This window comes from Zychaea mexicana, assembly GCF_025766255.1.
Source record: "Zychaea mexicana strain RSA 1403 chromosome Unknown BDB00scaffold_108, whole genome shotgun sequence".
NCBI lineage: Eukaryota > Fungi > Mucoromycota > Mucoromycetes > Mucorales > Lichtheimiaceae > Zychaea > Zychaea mexicana.
Window position 1 is genome coordinate 69809 of NW_026516771.1, and position 19271 is coordinate 89079.

The 19271-nt window shown below is 43.1% G+C and overlaps 4 protein-coding genes across 4 annotated transcripts; 1 reads left to right on the forward strand and 3 right to left on the reverse strand.

Annotated features, from left to right (window-relative positions):
* Positions 1–2640: 2640 nt before the first annotated feature.
* On the forward strand, positions 2641–4878 carry BDB00DRAFT_848095 (kinase-like domain-containing protein). The gene is made up of 7 exons (XM_053125279.1): positions 2641–2875; positions 2939–3119; positions 3206–3372; positions 3473–3570; positions 3676–3805; positions 3889–4051; positions 4149–4878. Exons 1-7 carry the CDS (start codon positions 2731–2733, stop codon positions 4432–4434), a joined length of 1170 nt encoding a protein of 389 aa, XP_052974711.1. The 5' UTR covers positions 2641–2730; the 3' UTR covers positions 4435–4878.
* Positions 4729–5900, reverse strand: BDB00DRAFT_848096 (uncharacterized protein). The gene is made up of 3 exons (XM_053125280.1): positions 5346–5900; positions 5141–5252; positions 4729–5028 (listed from the first exon to the last, which is right to left on the reverse strand). The coding sequence occupies exons 1-3, from the start codon at positions 5668–5670 to the stop codon at positions 4911–4913; spliced, it is 555 nt and encodes a 184-aa protein (XP_052974712.1). The 5' UTR covers positions 5671–5900; the 3' UTR covers positions 4729–4910.
* On the reverse strand, positions 5639–8033 carry BDB00DRAFT_877417 (uncharacterized protein; the record flags this gene model as incomplete). Its single annotated transcript, XM_053127613.1, has 5 exons — positions 5639–6156; positions 6321–6718; positions 6817–7465; positions 7560–7818; positions 7905–8033. 5 exons carry the CDS (start codon positions 8031–8033, stop codon positions 5639–5641), a joined length of 1953 nt encoding a protein of 650 aa, XP_052974713.1.
* A 6039-nt stretch (positions 8034–14072) lies between these two features.
* Positions 14073–18957, reverse strand: BDB00DRAFT_963705 (uncharacterized protein; the record flags this gene model as incomplete). The annotated part of the gene is made up of 7 exons (XM_053129757.1): positions 14073–15209; positions 15301–15440; positions 15516–15702; positions 15770–17219; positions 17306–17452; positions 17537–18425; positions 18504–18957. The coding sequence occupies 7 exons, from the start codon at positions 18955–18957 to the stop codon at positions 14394–14396; spliced, it is 4083 nt and encodes a 1360-aa protein (XP_052974714.1). The 3' UTR covers positions 14073–14393.
* Between the last annotated feature and the right edge of the window lie 314 nt (positions 18958–19271).

Consider the following 19271-nt stretch of genomic DNA (forward strand, 5'->3'; position numbering starts at 1 on the left):
ACAAATTCCGGGGAGAAGGGCGTAAAAGGGGATTGACACGAAACGATGGATAGGAACGTTACTCTTTTAGAGCATACCCATGCATGGATTGAAGCTTTTTAAATATATGCGACACAAGTCATAGGTAAAATGACTGATGGAAGGGGGAGGGTAATAAACAAGACACTTTAATTACTTTTGTATGAAAGAGGAGTATATATAGGAAAGGAAGGAAGAGAGACAGAAAGAGAAAGAGACCACTCCTTGTATTTTACACGCTGTTGTCCATCTAATATATCCAAGAACGCACAGCACACCTGCCATCATCGCGTCATATAGAGCTTATAGAATGTGCCATTGCAGATATTCTGCTTGGTTCTATTTATCTACTATGAGTCTGCTTTGCCTGATATGTTAATCCCTCGAGCCTCATGCTGGCACTGTCATTTGGCAAGATAGTCGCTTATATGTTGTTTGTTTTAATGGGTAAATTACACACAGACGATATAGATGATTACGTTTTCTCCAATGTAACGATCCTATCTTCATGCAGTCAATAACATGTATAGTCATACCTTTTTTTTTTCACTAATGTACATACGCCCTACGTTTTGCATTACAACAGCATCCAGCAATCAACATTAAGAAGGAAAGGTCCCTTTATGAACAACGCACTGTTTAAACTATTAGTACCTATTCTGACGATAGAAAGGGGAGGGGGACGGGGGAGCAGGAGCAACGCATTGGACAAGCAAGGCAACCTGACTGATATTTTTACATAATATACCCCCCTAAGAGTTCTTTTGGCACTAGAATCGCATGGAAAAAAAGGGTAAAAGTTTCTTTTCCTTGGAAGATGCAAACGTCTTCTTTCATCAATGTGTGTGTGTGTGTGTGTGTGCGCTGTATAGAATAGACTTTGGGGCCGAGCGTAGAGCAAAAGAAAAATAAAGCGCGGTAATGAATGAAACATTGGGGTGCCACCCACCCATCTTAGGAGAAAGAGAGAGAGAGAGCTCTTTGTAACTCTTTGAATATAGCAAAAAATGCGCGGGCGAATGCCCATTGGGGCCGCTCCAATGCTCTCTCTCTCTCTCTTTGATTCCCGCAAGGACCTTTCTTTTTCTTGGCTTTTGCTATGACAACCCCCAAATCAGAATTGAAACATCGTGTGTTGTTGTGTCCGTTAGTAAAGTGCACATAGACCAAGAGCACAAGATGATAGAACTAGAGTGCAGTGGACAGTGGAACCCCACCAGCCATGTGACGTCTCTCTCTCTCTCTCTCTCTTTAATGTCCCCACATCCATCCCAAACTCAAAACCATGTTTGTTATATCATCGATTATACACGATATCGTCATCTTACACACGTCATGGAGAAAAAATGCCCTTGGGGTGGAGGAGTGGTTAGGTTCTGCGTAAAGGCTAAAAAGTTCAAGGACCCCCAATCGGGCGCAAAAACAGATACTCTTTGGGTCTCTTTCATTAAGCTAAACATTATACACTATAACACACACACGAAAAACTGGGCGGACGAACATCTGCACCACATATACGACACGAATGACACTTATTTCTTCTCTTCTTACACAATACCGTTGACTTGATTTCCTGAAAGACAAAGGACGATTGCGCTACTGGATCATCTCTCTTTTAAATATTTCTTCACGCGCCGTGCCCTATCACAACATAGCAGACAACGCACGGCAACCACCACACGTACTATATTTTTTATTTCAACGTCCTCTCTTCTCCCTCTCTCTTTCTCTCTCTCTCTCTCTCTCTCTCTCTCTCTTCTACTACCTCTCTTTCTTTTCTTCTTTCTCACACACACACTCTCTCTCAACTCTTTCTCTTCTTAATCCCAAACGCCTTTTCGTTTCTTTTTCAAACAGAAAAGAAGCCTTCGCGCGCGCACAACCAACCAACAACCCACACTTAGATAAAAAATTAAATAGATACCTTAACAATGACCAGTGTCGTATCGGCCAAACGCAACAATCGTGGATCAAACTGGGAAGCCGAGTTTTACAAGAATGGGTATCCAAAGGAAATCATTGTCATTGAGGACACTCCTCCACCGGATCAGACAAGTTCAACACCAACTACTACTAGTACTAGTACTACTACGCATTCAGTCAACAAGTACACTGTCGTTCCAGCCCCTCCTGCTCCCTCACTGCCCATCAGTCCTACAAACAGCAACAACGGAACCAACAATAACACCACCACGAGTCGTTCTTCAAAACGAAACCGTAATGAAGCAACAACAGTGCAAGACTCGTTTACAAAGCGACGGAGGAAACAAGCACAGCCACTGAACGCCCTGAACCCTGGTGAGTAAGATAGATACAGTCATTCTTCTATTATATCATTTGATTCGATTGCATCTAGTGTGTGTGCGAGGGTCCTTGTCTCCTCCATTCTCCCAACACTCCCCCCCCCACCCCATACCCAACACCCACTAACACACTTTCTCCCTTTTACCAACCAACCATGATTCAACTATTACTACTGCTACATACACGCATATACAAGAAAAGCTCATCCTGTCTTTTTACTACTAATAGCTCAACAATCACATTATTATGCACAAGCTCCTCTCGCAGCTGTGGCGGCAGCAGCAGCAGCAGCAGCAGCAGCGACAGCAGCACAAGCGCCACCTACTTCAACGCAGTGGGAGGTTAGTTGTTTGTTTGTTTTTTTGAGAATTGTCAAGAGCAAAAAGATAAAGAGGCAAATGGAAATGAATGGTTATTGACATTTTTGGGAATGATGTGTGGGCATATCTATATACAAAACAGCGGCAAACACAACAACAACGACGGACGGCACCACTGGCTGATACGGACGGGCATTTTATCGTTCGACCTGGTGAATTCTTGACGGATAGATGTAAGCATAAAAAATGAGAGAGAGAGAGAGAGAGAGCAAGAGACTTACCAAGTCATCCATTAGATCAAATGCAGGAAACCCTGGGACAAGGAACATATGGCAAGGTAGTGAAATGTTACGACCATGTGCGGCGGACGTTCTGCGCTATCAAGATCATCCGCGCCATCCCAAAGTACCGAGAAGCCAGCCAGACCGAGATCCGGGTTCTCAATACGTTGAAAGAACATGATCAGCTCAATTTTAAGTAAGGGCCTTTTTTCTTTCAATTGCCAAGCCCAAATACAAAACAAAAAAAAAATAGGCTTTGTGTGAGACTTATATCTTTTTTAGTCAATGCATCCACTTGACAGAGTGGTTTGAACACTTTAACCATGTCTGCATGGTGTTTGAACTCCTTGACCAGTCTGTGTTTGACTTTCTCAAGGCCAATCATTACGAGCCGTTTCCAATCAACCAGATCCAATCTTTTGCTAAACAGCTCCTGACGAGCGTAGCTTGTAAGTAGTAGTAGTAGTAGTAGTAGTACTTGGAAACTCTGAACTACGCAAAGTAACATTACTCATCATCTTCGTTTCCTCTCAACTGTTATTATATTAGTTGTGCATGACCTTAAAATGATACACACCGATCTGAAGCCCGAGAATATATTATTGAAGCATCACGAGTATAGCGACCTACCCAATGCGCGCACAAAGGTAAAGTTGCTGCTACAGCAAGAAGAGGGGGGGGAGGGATGGTCTGACATTTTTTTTCTTTTACCCACTCACACCCCATTTTCTCTTTTACACTTTAAAATATAGCGTGGCACCTTCCGGGTATTACACAGTACCGAAATTATTCTGATTGACTTTGGATCTGCCACATTTGAAGATGACTATCATTCATCGGTTGTATCCACACGACATTACCGCGCACCAGAAATCATACTAGGTAAAAGAACGCAAGCCCCATCTATATATCTATACAATAGACCATGAAAGCGAACCAACCCCCTTCAATGTGTTTTATGGCAGGTCTTGGCTGGTCCTATCCTTGTGATATCTGGTCCATTGGTTGCATTCTCGTCGAATTCTTTACCGGCGAAGCGCTTTTCCAGACCCACGACAATTTGGAGCATCTTGCCATGATGGAGACGGTCTTGGGAAAACTGCCTGTTCGACTCGCACATTCTGCAAGGTAAAAAAGAAATGAGTTGTGGATATACATATATATATAGAACATTCAAACAATAACCTCCTCCTCCTCCTCCCCGCCTTGTACATGTCCATCTTAGTCGCGACGCATCCAAGTATTTCAAAAACGGCCGGTTATGCTATCCTGCCCCTGATACCATTGCACAGAACCAAAAGTACGTGAAAAGCTTAAAATCGCTCAAGAATACCATTCAGCCACGCAATCGGACCAATGGCGCCTTCTTGGACTTGTTACAACGGATGCTCACCTATGATCCTGCCAAACGAATCACTGCCCGCGATGCCCTACGCCATCGATTTTTTAATATCGAGTTTGACAAGTACGGGCAAGAAGTCAGCAACAACAGTAACGACGGGTACAATTAAGCATCACACACACACACACACACCAATACTGTTCTCATCCTGCAGCGCCATTCTATACATAATAATACATCACATACTCACACACACACACACATATACAATTTACACTTATATTCCCCCCTACCTACCTGCCTACCTATCTCCTCCTCCCCTTGCTTTGTGTCTTTTGTTCCTTCTTTACCCGCCCCCCTTTCCTCCCCTTTGTCTCCGTCACTTGCGCGTATTTTTTGTCCCTGCTCCATTGTTATTCTACTTTCTCTCATCCATCATTATACTATATACATATTTACATCCATCCACCTACAAAAGATAAAAATATATATACAACGAACGAACGAACGACAACAACAACAACTACTACTACTACTACTACTACTACTACTACTACTTCTACGCCCACATATACATTTTTGTTAGTAATGACATTCTAGAAAGAAAGAAAACAGTAAATACACACATTTTTTTGATTTTCATCATCATTTGCTTTTATTTCCATCACCCGTATTGTTGTTGTTGTTATCAGTAGTACTACTGCCACTCTCTTCCAAGTCTGCAAATCCAAGGTTATTCATATCCTTCTTGTCCATCAGACCCCTAATAAAAAAATAAATTATGTATAATATATCAACAAACAACAACAACACACACACACACACACACACATGCATAATGCGACCTCTCTCTTTTTCTTTTAAAGTGTTCTTACTTGTCCATGCGACACTGCAGATAGGCTCGGGACAAATGTCGACATTCGCCATTATTATTCTTGTGTTGCTTTAGACATTTGACATAATCCTTGATGAAATCCTTGCATTCCCCTATGTAAACTCCAATCAATGAGTTTTTCTTCCACCTTTTACATTGCATAAAAGTAAACTGGACTGTGTTCAAAAGAGGTTGGAAAAACACACCCTGATGATCTATAGGGAAACTACCAAACAATGGTGGAGAGCCAGTGAATGCTTCAACATTGGGTGGTCGACCGTAACTCATTGTTAGACACAGACAAAAGAGGAGAGAGAAACAAAATTTGATGTGGGTTTCCTTTTTCTGCTTTTTAAAATTATAGAAACGAAGAGAGAGAGAGAGGGAGAGAGATGGATGCGTTTGGCTCGATGCGAATAAAGAGAGGTATAAAGCTACTAATATACTGTTCAATAATAGAAAAAGAGAGAGAGAAAGAGCGACTATCTGTGTGCGTCTCTCAAATGGATGCGCTCCATGACTGGATAGCATCGACCATATTCATGATCTTGTCTTGGTCACCGGTAAACACGTCTTTGATCGTAAACTGTTGACCATCGACAGCAACACCTTCTCGTCCCATAAATTTAAACGCAGCTACAATCGTGTCCAGCATGTGCATATCATTGTTGTTGTTGCCATCTTCTGCCATGGGTGGTGGTGGTCGTCGTACTGGCTTTTGACTCAAGTTTTCGAGTAGATCAATCAATTTTTCACCATCGCGAAACGCCACAGAAAGGTCCTCTACAGGTTCTCCTGGAGGCAAGTTTGCATTGATCCAGTCCACATAATCCTCTGGCTGTCGTCCCTGCTCTTGCTCTTCTTGTAACATGCCCATCTGCTGCTCTTGCACATGTTGCAATGGCTGTTGTTGCGCCTTGCCGTTGGTGTACATGAGCATCGATGGGGGTCGAGGACGCATACGTCGTGCTACATCCAAAGATACGGTTGCGACGGGATTGGACGACATGACAGGAGCTAAAAAGCAGATAAATTGAGTGTTATTTTTATTGACAGTTTCGAAATCAGGAGGGAGAGAAGGGAGAGAGAAATATTCCCTCCTTTTATTCAGGCCTTTTTTTTTCCCTCCCCTCCTCTAATAAAAAAGTATTAAGCTTGCTTCTTAAGAAAATAAAACTTACTACTAATGTCACGAGCAATGGTGGTTTTGATCAAGACTTGGATCCATTTCCGCATCGACTCTTCTGTGTCGGTGTAAAAGTAAAAAGTACGCTCACGATCATGTTGCGCCTTGAAACTGTACTTGCCGCTGTGACACGAGTCGTCCACAACAATACGGTAGCCGCGTAGATTGATGATGCCTTTCATACGCACATCCTTGGGACTCTTGAAATAAAAGAGGTTGGGTCCTTTTAAAACAAACCAGCGTTTGTTCCATGTCTTGTACTTGTCTCCCTGTTTGTGTAACCACCCTTCGTGTTCGGGTGCTTGGAACGCATGATTGTTGTTGTTGTTGTTGCTGTTGTCTTGTTGGCTGTCGATTGATGCTACTGACAATTTCCTCGTAGCATTGACGTCCCTAAAAAACCACAGAGAGAGAGAGAGAGACAGTGAGTATTGGATTAATCAACTTTCTCTCTCTGTGTGTTGTGTGTGTGTGATATTTGAATAACTTACAAAGGCTGATCAGGCATGGCACAAGAACCGATCGAAGACGTTGAAATGTTAGAATCGGACATCCAGTGGTTGCTGTTTCCACCCGTCGTTGTAGCGCTCGAGAATGTGCTTGCATCCACACGTGGATGTTGTTTGGGCGAAGCGGCAGCCGCTGACGAGGTAGAGGAATACAGACTAGCTGTCTTTTTTGTGGTAGTAGTAGTAGTAGTAGTAGTAGTAGCAGTAGTAGTAGAGGAGGATGACATTGGAAGAGGAACCGGCTCTTCGTGATGGTTGTTGTTGGTAGTCGTGCTACGGAAGGTGCCACTCGATGATGATGAAGTGGATTTTTTCGAAGACATGCTGTGGAACGTGTTGGACCGACTGATGGAAGCAGCAGACCCTAGGCTTTGTGGAGAAATGGGTCGCTGATGATGTTGATGTTGATTGTTGTTGTTGGGAGCCAAGCTGTTGCGTTGTGAAGTGTCGGAATCCACAGGAGACGGTGGTGCACATCGAGAAGCACGCTTTGGCGGCGGAGTTGCAACAGGACGCAAGTCGGTGTTGATGGCCTGAATGATCTTGTATCGTTTACCATACGTCGCAATGCCCAATTCCTTGAGCGTATCCATGGTCAAACCCAACAATATATCGCCCGTTATTTCTTGTTCTATAATAGAAGGTATGTGTAAGTTTATATTTTGCCAAAAAACCAAATAGTCCTGCCTCCTCCTCTCCTGTTCCTGGTGATTTTTGTTTATTACCGATAAAGTTGTGGGACACAGATCCTAATCCGACCGATTCAAGCCAATATGCGACCTGTGCAGTATTCCAATCTTCTGTACGAGTACCCACTGCACCACATTCTTCTTCGCGGCCGACAGTCATTGACAGAGTCGAGGGTGAGGAGGAATACATGAACGAGTTGCTGTTACTGTTGTTCACAGCGCTACCGTTGACAGGCTTTTCGGCCGAAATGTAATTCATAGGGAACAAGCCAACATGACCTTGAACGTTGCGGCCCTAGAAAACAAGTCGGTTTTAGCTTTCTTTATCTTCTATAATCCATATTAAAAATATCAAACTAAATACAGATCTAAAGTACTCACTTGCCACCAACCATCCATGTACTTTTCATCTCGTTCGAGAACAGCAATGGGGTCACCCACATTAAAGTTAATCTCATCTTCGTTTTCGGCTTCAAAATTATGGATCGCGTATACAATTTCGTGTGTCATTGTTTTGTTGGTTGGATGGTCGAGTGGTTGCGGGATTAGCTTTTTTTTTTTTCTTAAAAAAAGAGAGAACAGAAACAAAAGGAGAGGAAAGAGGGCAAAAGAAGAAAAAAGAAAGTGTAGTAAGGAATATAACAAAAAAAAAAGAAAGGAACGACAAGGGTGGGTTGTTATTGTGTGTGTGTGTGTGTGTTAAGGGCCTATGAATAGGGCTTTTTTCTTTTTTTGTTCTCTTTCAAAGAGGTGTGTGAGTGTGTGTTTTGGGGCTTAAGGAAAGGAAAAGGTGTATGTGAAAGAGAGAAGAAGAAGAAAGGAAAACGAGGAAAAAAACCGAATATAATAAAGAGCAGCAGCAGCAGCAGTAGCAGTGAGTTGGTTAGTAGCAGTAGTAGTAGTAGTAATAGTAGTAGTAGCTGAGATGGTTTAAAAAAAAGGGGGAGGGTCAGAGTGCTCGCTGCAGCATCAGCATCAGCAGCAGCAGCAGCAGCAGTAGTACTAATAACAACAGCAGTAACAGGAGGATACTATGCGTATTAGCTACTTACTGCTATATTAGAAACAAGGAGAGAACGTGCCAACAACAATGGAAACTTATTGTTATCACAAGCAACAACAAGAAACTTTTGGTTCGCTTTGTTTTACAGTGATGCAGTATGTTTTTATTAAATCCATCTCAAACTTTGTACATACCTTCTTACTACGACAATGATCCCCATATTAAACCAAACGGCAGCACACCTTGGCGGGGCTTGTTTTAATTCTATAAGCTGCATGTGTTTTTGCTGGTCAACGAATCTTCAACAGTTCGTCAGCTCGCTAAATATTACTACATGATTACTCGTATTCGTGTGTAGGTCATATAATCGGGGACTCCTACTTGCAAAACTCGAGCTGTATAATATTACAAGTGATCTCCATTACATTGGGATGGTTCAAATGAAAATGATGGGACACAAAAAAAGAGTGATACATAGTAGTAGTGGTGGTAGTAGTGGTAGTTGTGTATCGAAACGATAACACAAAATCCGAGAAAGAATGGCATTCTTCCCTCATCGTAGTAAAACCAACAAGTCGGGAAGATTTTCATATTAGACGCTCATTTACATATTCCATAGATAAGAATATCTGACCTTATAAAGAGTGTAAAGTATGTATATGTGTATAAGCATCAGACGAAGAATGAATTAAAGGAGGCTTTTTCTATTTCGGTCACTTGTAAGCACACAACTCAATTTGGCTTCTATTCACAATAATAAGGTATATATGAAAAGAAATAAAAAGGAGCAAGAAGAAGATAAATATGTTTTGCAGATTTGTACATATCTGAAAAGCGAGGTCTCGATTCTTCCCACTCCAATGTCGTATCCATAGTCGTACATATCAAATTTTATACTTTTTCTTTCTGTTTCGTTTACTGAAGTACATACATACATAGTAGTAGATGTATGTACATAGAGCAGTATGTAGTAGGCGAATACTATTAATTTTGCTCTATCCCCTCCCCGTCGGCCTCTTCCCTCCTTATAAAGTGAATAGGTTTATATCGCAAAAACTTTTCAAAGTTATATTTTAATTTCTCATCAGACTCACGATATACAGTATAATAGAAAAAACGACAACGGTACATAACTGGGTCATTCCAGAGAACACGTTGTTGTCCATTTGCAGATCAATCGTGTACTTGGGTCGCGAGTGTAGAAAAATATGCCATGATGCCAAATTTGAATGGTGGATTGTATGTGAGAAATACAAGCCTATTTGGATCAATTTCTAGAAGTTTTCTCTTAGTCAGAGCTGCCGTGTGCCCTCCAATTGTTATGTCAAGGGTCAGTAACGAGACCAGAGTTCCAAAATATTCCTGTGGAAACTTTCACTGATATCCCAATCATCTGGATTACAACACCAATGACGACTCAAACCCGCTGTATTTTTCAGGGTTGCACATCAGAAATGACAGCCTTTGAAAAAGAAGCGGAAAAATGTATGATCAACTCCCCACGGGCTTGTGCCTGCCACGCTCTTCATGGCAAAAGTAATCCATCCATCGGTTTTTTACCAGGCATATAGCATTTTCTGGCATAAGCATGTTCGCGCGAAAAAATCATTAAAATTTACACACACTTTTTCCCTTAACATTTTTTTTTACTACATGTGCTAATTTATTTACAAAAGCAAAAGAGCCGAGTCTCCAGTGCAAAAGTCATTCAACCTAGAGAATTTGCGCATATAATATATGCAACACCGATCAAAAAGTACGCCGATAGATCTCCTCCATGTCACTTTTTTCCAATATCGTTGTTATGCTTCTGCTGCATATGAACGACAGGGTAGATACGCATGCTGCGCGTGTTATCCCATTAGAAAGGAGTATCTATACATGCGCCACATTCATCCGTCAAAAATCAGGTTGGATGGCTTTGTGCCGGCCCCCGCCATGTCAATAAAGGTTGATTTAGTGCCATTTATTGATTATTTTCCAATGACAGCTCGTTGATATAATGCGTGCTTTCGAACACACATGTGCGCTTTATCTAAAAATGACTCACTTGTTGTCTAGAAACATACTGTATGTGGAGCTACAGTAAGATACTTGCAGTTGGTAACCTGTGTCGTTCTGGATCCGGTCGATCGAGACTGTAGCGGCCGGGGGTGTGTTTGAGCAATGGGTGCACTTTGCCGTACAAGATGAACTCTCAGAGATACCGCTCCAAGACGGGCATATTGTGTGTGCCTTTAAATAGAGTGCTGTTATAACGCGCTCGATGGCTTATCGAAACAACGGACTGCCCGAATCCTTTTCGATAAGGTTGCTTTAAAAGTTGTTATTTAGGACGAGCGGCAAGTCGTATGTAGTTGCTTGAACATCAACAACCCCCAGAAAATGTTGACCAGAGCATTACGCTCAATCGTACTCTTTTTGTCGTATTTACGAGTATATGGGCATGACGAAAGAATAGCATGCGCGCCTTGGGTGCAACTCTAGGTAGCTCGAATAAGTTTGCTACATACCCCTTTGTGTCGAAAGAAAGAAAACCAATCACGACCCGTCGATAGCCCAGTCCCACAGATGCGCATTTTGGCCCAACAAACAAATATGTTTCGGACAGTACAGTATGGCTTTTTTTTCCAGCGCCCACAAGTACGGTTGTACCATTGAAAATCACAGATGGCTTTTAGACCGAAAGCATCACCCACCCATCGTTGATTTTTTACCCAATGTTTGATAACCGGCTTCTCCAGTTTACATTGTTGATAGGATCAGGAACGACCCTTTCGGGAAGAAAAACAGAGCCACGGTGTGAAAAATTGACGTTGCGGTATGTTGTAGATCGTGTGCATCGTTTTTATTTCGTTCTGGTCAATGCACAACTTGTCGTACCAGATAAGAGTCGATGTTTAAATCCTTGCAGAGCACCTGTTGGATAAAGTTGCTCGAATTTGATATGCTGGACTGGGTCGTCGGGAAGAGCCGTCGGTCTGCTCTGTATGTAGCCTTCCTTCCTTTACTCCGCATTCGTGCTGGCCAAATGCAGGAGCAACTGCATAAATCCGACTGCTGATACAGATTAATAAAAGCTGAAAAAAGACGCGTCTTTAACTTTCTTGCTCTTTCACCGCACGAACGCTACTTGTCTTTTTTTTTGCACAACGTAAATATTGCTCATTCATTAGCGTCTTTTAGTCCATAAAATGTTGCTTACCATTAATGTTATAGATGTCTTCTTCAAACAACAACAATACCAACAATATCATCAACGACCGTCGTGCCCAGCATCAGTTACGCGTGGCAGAATCGCAAGATCGTTTGACCCTCGCTTCTGTTCTTGATTCCGGCAGGAAGCTCCAATCCGAGATGACAACCGTCAAAAACCAGATAACGGGTTTGACGAGCGTCATTGACGCTATACAACAAGAGCAACAACAGCAACATACAGCTGCTGCACCACTCGTTGCTAACGGCCAGCAGCAGCTGGTGTCTTCTTCCGTGACACAGGGAGTTGCCAGTTCAAGAGTGACTGTAATAAAAGAAAAGAACATGAGCAATCCAAGATAAAAAGCTTCCTATTGTCTGTTAATTATGGTATATCTGTTTTATTTCTATGGTAGGCGGCTATCCATTCATGCATCGCCAGTTTACCTGAATGTGATCGATGGAATTTCGAGAAGACATTTAGACATCGGGATAACCAGATAGTTACAACAGCTGTATTGGGCTTCGTTGCTACGAACCCGAGAACGAGTGGGTTGCTGAGCGACATGGATGTTCGCAAAAGGGTGAGAGCGTACTTCAATACGCTACGCACCAAGTCGCGCACCACTGAGGAGACAGCTGCTCGACGTAGTGTGGATATCAGGCGGTATCCGCGAGTCTACAAAGTTAGTGCGCAAAGGACGAGTGTATGTTCAAGTGCTTTCTGACGTAAACATTAACGCTCAATCACGTATAGAAATTGAAGACTCGCATTACCACACGCCAGCGTCATGTGGAGGATCCGGAGTCGCGCTTCCCTGGATGCGAGCGTCTCCTTCGGAGAGAATGCGCCTTGGAAATATTCAAGGATGTGTTAGGGTTTGATGCAACTTTCCCGTCTGCCCTTTTATAATGGTATGGAAAGCTAAAGAAGCTGTCAAAGGCCATGGACAGAGCTTCTGGCGCATCATGTGGAAGATGACCGCCAAGACTCTTCTTGGCTGGAACAAGGATTCAAACAAAAAAAACCGTTTGATTATGCCCTTCTGCTAAAATCCTAAGCAAAATTTTCAAGTCTTTTTTTTTTATGCTGGCCAGCAGATCAAATTTTATGAGGTTTTTTCCTCCCAACACTCTTTAAACCACTTTCTATCAATTTCTATATTCAATTATCACATTAGTATCAGTTACCTATTTCCTCAGAAACTCGCGTGCTTTTATAATTATTATCATTGTATGCAATTAGTACCAAAGTTTTAACCTATGAATAAAATTCAGCCACCTTAACATTTCGTATATCATCCACAGATGCAATGCTGCATACTGTCTAGTCCCGTTAAGAAAATTCAGCTCCGATCAGTTTTTTCTTGAAGCCTACTGTGTCTTCAACATGTCATTTTTTCAATAAACAGCGCTTCAGATGCGTTAGAAAGGACGTTCCAAATAGATTTAACGCGAGAGATCTTAAAAAAATTAGAGGTTGAAAAAGTTATAGGCCAATAAAGTTTCTGGAGATTTAACTGAGGGCCGCAGATTTCGAACATGGAAAATAGCAATGTGTAACCGTTTCAATAGGTCAGCAGTTACCAAAAAAGGTAGTTTTCTGTTTGTTGTTTTGTTGTTTTGTTGTTCGGCAAGTAGCGTATACAAAGTGAGGTTCATAGATCAAATATAATTTTTTTACCACATAGTAGAAAGTGGCCAAGAGTACAATATATTAAATGATACATCATACCATGCAGCATCCACTCATGGGCAGGACAGACCCATAATTTATTTGCAGAGATTGACGCGGATACGGAATGTATGCTCAAAGACTGGCAGAAGCAATTTGTTTTCCACAATATGGTTATTTCTGCTATTACTGATGACAGCCTTGAGGTGACTTTTGTAAATGTCCAGTTCTTCTGAGTGCAGTATAATGCTAGGATAATTAGCGAGGGTACAAAAATATGTTATGCACACCTTTCCGTACTACTGAAACTTGTCAACAATGATGTTTTTGCAAGAACAAAAAAAAAGAGTGCAGTCGCGTCAACATTTATAAAGTCATAAAATAGGTTGCACGACTTTGGCTTTTTACATCAACTAGCATCTTATTTTAAGGAGCACATCAGCAGACTGTATTGAAAAAGATGCAAGCTGCTTGAATGCCAGGTTGTTTATACAACTGTGATAACATGAATGGGGCGAAAACGATACATTTGATATGTAATATCATAGTGTAGACACAGAGAATGCCTCTTTCCAACTACCGAGACCTATTATTGATGTGAGTCAATATGAACAACACCGGATAGCAGTAATAACGTCAACCTTTACTTGACATTTTTTGTCATTTGAAATGTTTTGGGTGAAGATTACCTCGTATATTTTATCTTTTGTGAATAGCTATATAAGAGAATAGTATAAAAGGGAGAGAGATAATGTGCTATTTATAATAGAATTAATGTATGCTAAAAAGAAAAAAAAAGAATACGACAAAAAGGATATATGTACACAAATGAGACAGAGACAGAGAGAGAGAGAGCAAACGCAATAGAAATAAGCAAATATGAGAAGAAAAGAGGAGCAAAAAGACAGAAACGATAAGCATTGAAGGGAAAAAGGGAAAAGGCGTTGTTAGAGAATGAGAGAAACGAAAAAGAACCGGTGTGATTTTTTTTATGGTTTTACCGAGGCTGATCTTGCTGCTGTCCATCATCATTATCTTCAGCAGCTCGAGCGATAGCATCCATGATAGAATTCGACATGACTGATCGTTGACTATTTGCAGCAGATGTGGATCGACTGATCGAAGGCGAGTTGTTGTCGTCACCACGATCGCCTCCGGGTAAATCTGTAGCATTCTTTGCAGCAATGTCACGGAAATATGCCTGTGCTTGTTCTCCATTGATATGACTATTCGCTATACCCTCGATCGCAATGCTATTGGCGATACTGCGCACTAATGGCCGTTCATACGAATGCGTTGAACCGATGGACCGTGTAATCGATGGCTCATAGCCGTTATCATTATAGTAGTCGCCACTCGGTGTGGTTGGTGGCACATTATTGCCCGAGAACGACTGCATGACGACACCACCGGACGCCATAGCTGCTGCTGCAGGATGCTGCTGCTGCTGCTGTTCATATCCTTCGTAACCTTCATATGCGCCATTTTCATCCATCATCATCATGTCTTGCTGATAATAATTCTCCAGGTATTGCACGATCCATCGATGTGATAAGAGTTCGTTGGCAGTGGGTCGTTTCATTGAATTGCGCGTAAAGCATTTTTTCAGGAAATCAATACCGTCGCTCGATAATTGGGATGCGTCGGGCAAAGGTGGATGGCCTGTCACGACATGATACATGACCGACCATTCGTTTTCGAGCGTGCTCCAGGGTCGACGGCCCGTGGCCATTTGGACAATGCAGCAGCCGAGTGACCAGATATCCATCGAGCCCTTTCGTCCCGTGTCTCCACCTGTAATTACTTCTGGTGCCTAGAACAATATCAAGTTTTGTGAGAGCTTCGAAAATACAAAACTAGTCCTCGTCACGTTGTTAAAAAAGAATATATATGTGCTTATTTACCATGTACATGGGAGTACCGGCCAAACTATTGACATTCATGTTCATCGTTGTTCTTCCCATCGTTTTCTGTCCCTTGGCAAGAATCTTGGCTGCACCGAAATCAGAAAGCTTCAGTTGACCTTGATAATCGATCAAGATATCTATTGTGCACCACCAAAAAAACGCATTTGTTAGTAAGGAAGAAGTAGTAAGATAACAGTAGCTTGAGAACTTACTATCTGGCTTTATATCGCGATGAACGATATTATTGCCATGGAGATATTTCAAGCCGCTCAAAAGCTCATACGCATATTTAACAATGTACACTTCGTCCTCAATTCGACCACCATGGTCCAACAAAGAACCCAAACTGCCGTTTTCGCAGTATTCCATGAATATATACACCTTGTCCCGATGCACCTCCTGTGTACGCATGGAAATTGTTTAGCACAAGTGTCGTCCCCTTTTCTTAAAAGAATATGTTACGTACCATGCCATAGTATTGGACAATGTTGTCATGATTCAACATTTCCATGACTTTCATCTCCTCCTTGATTGCCTTGTGTAAAGTCGACAACGAATTCGAGTCAGGGAAGCGAATTTCCTTGACGGCCATGACCGACGAGGTATCCAAATTGATGGCAAGATAAACAGATCCAAATGTGCCTGCACCGATAAACCTGCCCTGTTGCCACCTGAACGAGATATTTGACGACGACGGTGCCAAAAACATCAACGACTGGTCCTCTGGCTTTTGATCGTCCAATATCTTGCCCACCACCTTCCGCGCCTGTTCTTCCGAATTGCGCGTGTTCTCCAACTCGCGGATCTTGCGCATCCAGACGTCGCGGATATACGTCACGCCGCCCGACGCACATGCTGTGTCGCTTGCTGCACCAAACGTCGAGCTCGTGGTGATATTGTCCTTGTCGTCCCGCTTGTTGCTCGTCATGTACTGGTTGCGTTTGGCAGTAACGCCGCGTGCTAATCGCTGCTGTTCTTCCTTGAGTTGTAGTTCGTGCGTCCATCGTGTACCGAGGACGTCAAAGTGCGAAATCAACAGGGCTATGCAGCGCGCTACTTTGCTTTGGAGTTTTGAGAATTCGGTTTCGTTCAACGCAAGGATGTTGACACCGCGTGTCATCAGATGTCCAAATTCTAAGGCTGCCACAGCCCAGCGGAACGTTTTGCGATCGCTCGGTACACAATCGTCCGTAATGAAGCAGATCCAGTCAATAGCCAGACGAACTAGTTTCAGATCGAGTTGTAGTCGTACTGCCAGTTCCAGGAACCGTGCTGCTCGCATGCCAAAGTCGCTTGCAAAGCTAAAACACTCTTCGACAAGCTCTTGACATCCCAAATCTCGCGTTTGATCTCGAATGGTGCTGACGCTCGTGATGGTCGAATCGGCGAGCTTGAATACGGTCAATTTGATCTTGTGCAGTTCCCTGTTAATCCGTGGTATATGTGCTCGATGCTCTGTCAGAATTTCAATACCCGAACTTTGCACTGCACGCCAAAACACAGCCTTGACCGACGGCAGCGTGTGGGCATCACCAGTAACAAGTCGCATGCGCTTCGCTTTGGCTCCCAGATTGATGAAGGGTGTCGGTATCTGTGCTACTTCGCCGTTCCATACAATGTTTTGCCAAGGTGTCAATATCAGAACGTAATCCTCGTTTTGTTCATGGGTGGAGCCCGGCGTTCCTGGCGCTATAGGTGCATTTCTGTCGCCGGCAAAACATGTTCGTATTAATCGTCTTATTGCGTCGTCTCGTCCGTACATGGATGGTGATGCAATGATATAAATGCGTTCCTCCTCGAATGATCCTGTGAGCACCAGGAAATGACCCGTGTCAACCAAGCAGGTCACCAGTTTCTCGATAGAGTTGGCATCGACCACGTACTCTGCTGCATTCTCAAACTGTGCTGTGAAAAACCTAAGAAAAAGGTCAGCATCCATAAATCAATTTGGGCCAGAGGCACCAAATTTTCTTGTTACTAATTGAATATCACATGATCTTACCTTGCGAACTGCAGCAACTTACGCGCCCGCATACGCATGCCATGCAGTACTTTGGTATACTTGGCTTCGATTTCACCCTCTGATGGAATCTTGAGATTGGATATATAGTCTTGCATCACGTCTTGTAGCAACCGATTCGTCAATTGACTATAAAAAGTTTTTATAAAGATTTGTTTAATATCGCGTAAAATTAAGTGTAAAAAGGTAAGAGGACGGGAACCAATTTCTTACCAGAATTGACTTGCACATTCTTCGTCTGCTTGATTTACCACCTGACACACGGTGCCTTTCAAGAAATCCCATTCCTTCTCCATCACCTCGCATTCGCGCAAACTGTTTTCGCGTTCCAGATCCAGCTTCCATGTGATCAGCTTGAAATAAAAGCGCATCGAGTCCATCAAAACATCATCATAGTCGCGATCGATAAACTCGTTTTTTTTGAGCTGCCAACCAGGTGCCGGGTGCGCCAGCTCTTCGTATTGTTTTTTCACGCGACATGCCAGCGCCAGTAAGCCTCTGTAGTCTTCCATCATGGCATCGACCATTTGCTTGGGCGGCTCATGCAAACGATCTTTGTACTCCAGTCTGAGCTTGAGTGCTTCTTCAACGAGCGACGTCGGAAAAACGGCGAGTTGGCGCAATTGGTTGATGAAAGGCGGGAGACGCATTTCCTGAAACAAGCTGTTGTTGGCAATCATGGTGCGTTTGGATTTGACGAGCAATAAGTTCAAGGCAGACAGCGTCCGTTTGTCAAAGGTGTCTTGTAATGCCGATTCTTTGAGGATACGTTCCACAAAGGATGGATCCGTGCGTTGTACTTGAAGATTAAACATGTTATTATTCTTGCTTGAGTCTTCCTTTACCGCCGTCGTCGCTGTCGTTGTCGCACTGTTTGACTGATCATCTTCTTTTGGGGCAATTTGCAGATCTTTGGACCCGGTCCAGTCGCGCAGAATCTTATACTGCATGTACAAGCTGCGCGTGATGGTGCACCAAGCATTGAGTGCATCCAGTCGAGCTTGAAAGTCGGATTGGCCATATCTGGGGATCGCGTTGATCATTTCCGCACGCGTTGAGTAGAGTGATTCAATACGGTCGACTTTTTTCAGTACATCGGCAACTTGATCCAAGGCATCCATCTTTGGTGGTCCCTGTCCCTGGCCTTCTTTATTGCCGCCTTGATCGCCGTTGCCTTCACCGCTCTGTGATGGTGGTTGTTCCTGATCCTTTTGGACCTTGAACGACATCACGTCATCAATCACACTATTGATCTCTTTGCGACCTTCTTCCAGGTATTTCTGTTCTTGAGCAATTGTTCGTCCGCGTAGCAGTGCACGTAACGACATCCATATTTCTTGCATGGGCTTTTGCTGCTTGAGTCGATCCGTTGTGGACAATCGTTTCTTTTCCGATTTCAACACTTCGCCCATGAGCACAGACTGAAGCATTTGCTGCCACTCTAAACGCTCATGCTTGATTTCCGGTGGTGCTAACGATTGATTGCGGTACAAATGATTAAAGGCAGTTTCGTTTTCGTCATCTAAATCATTGCCGCTGTCATTATCTTCATCGCTATAGTCATCGTCATAATCGTCTGTTGTTGTTCCTCGCCCTCCGCCAAAATTGCTGGCCGGTCCAGCGGGTGTTGGCATATTATAAGGCCATGGTTGTTGCTGGTCTTGTGCCATCGGTGGAAGTTGTTGTTGTTGTTGTTGGTGGTGATGGAAGTGACCATTTTGTTGTGGTTGGTTATATGGTTCGTCGTCGTCGTCTTCTTCGTCGTGCCGTTTGCTATTATGGTTGTGGCGGCCAGCGATCTCAAGTCCAGATGTTTGCTGTGATTGTTGTTGACGGGAGCGATGGTACGGAGTAGCAGCAGGAGAAGACGAATCGGAATATCGAGTTGCTGTGTTAATTGATTCGTCTTGATTTTCATCGTCGTCGTGCTCCTGGATCCACCGTACTC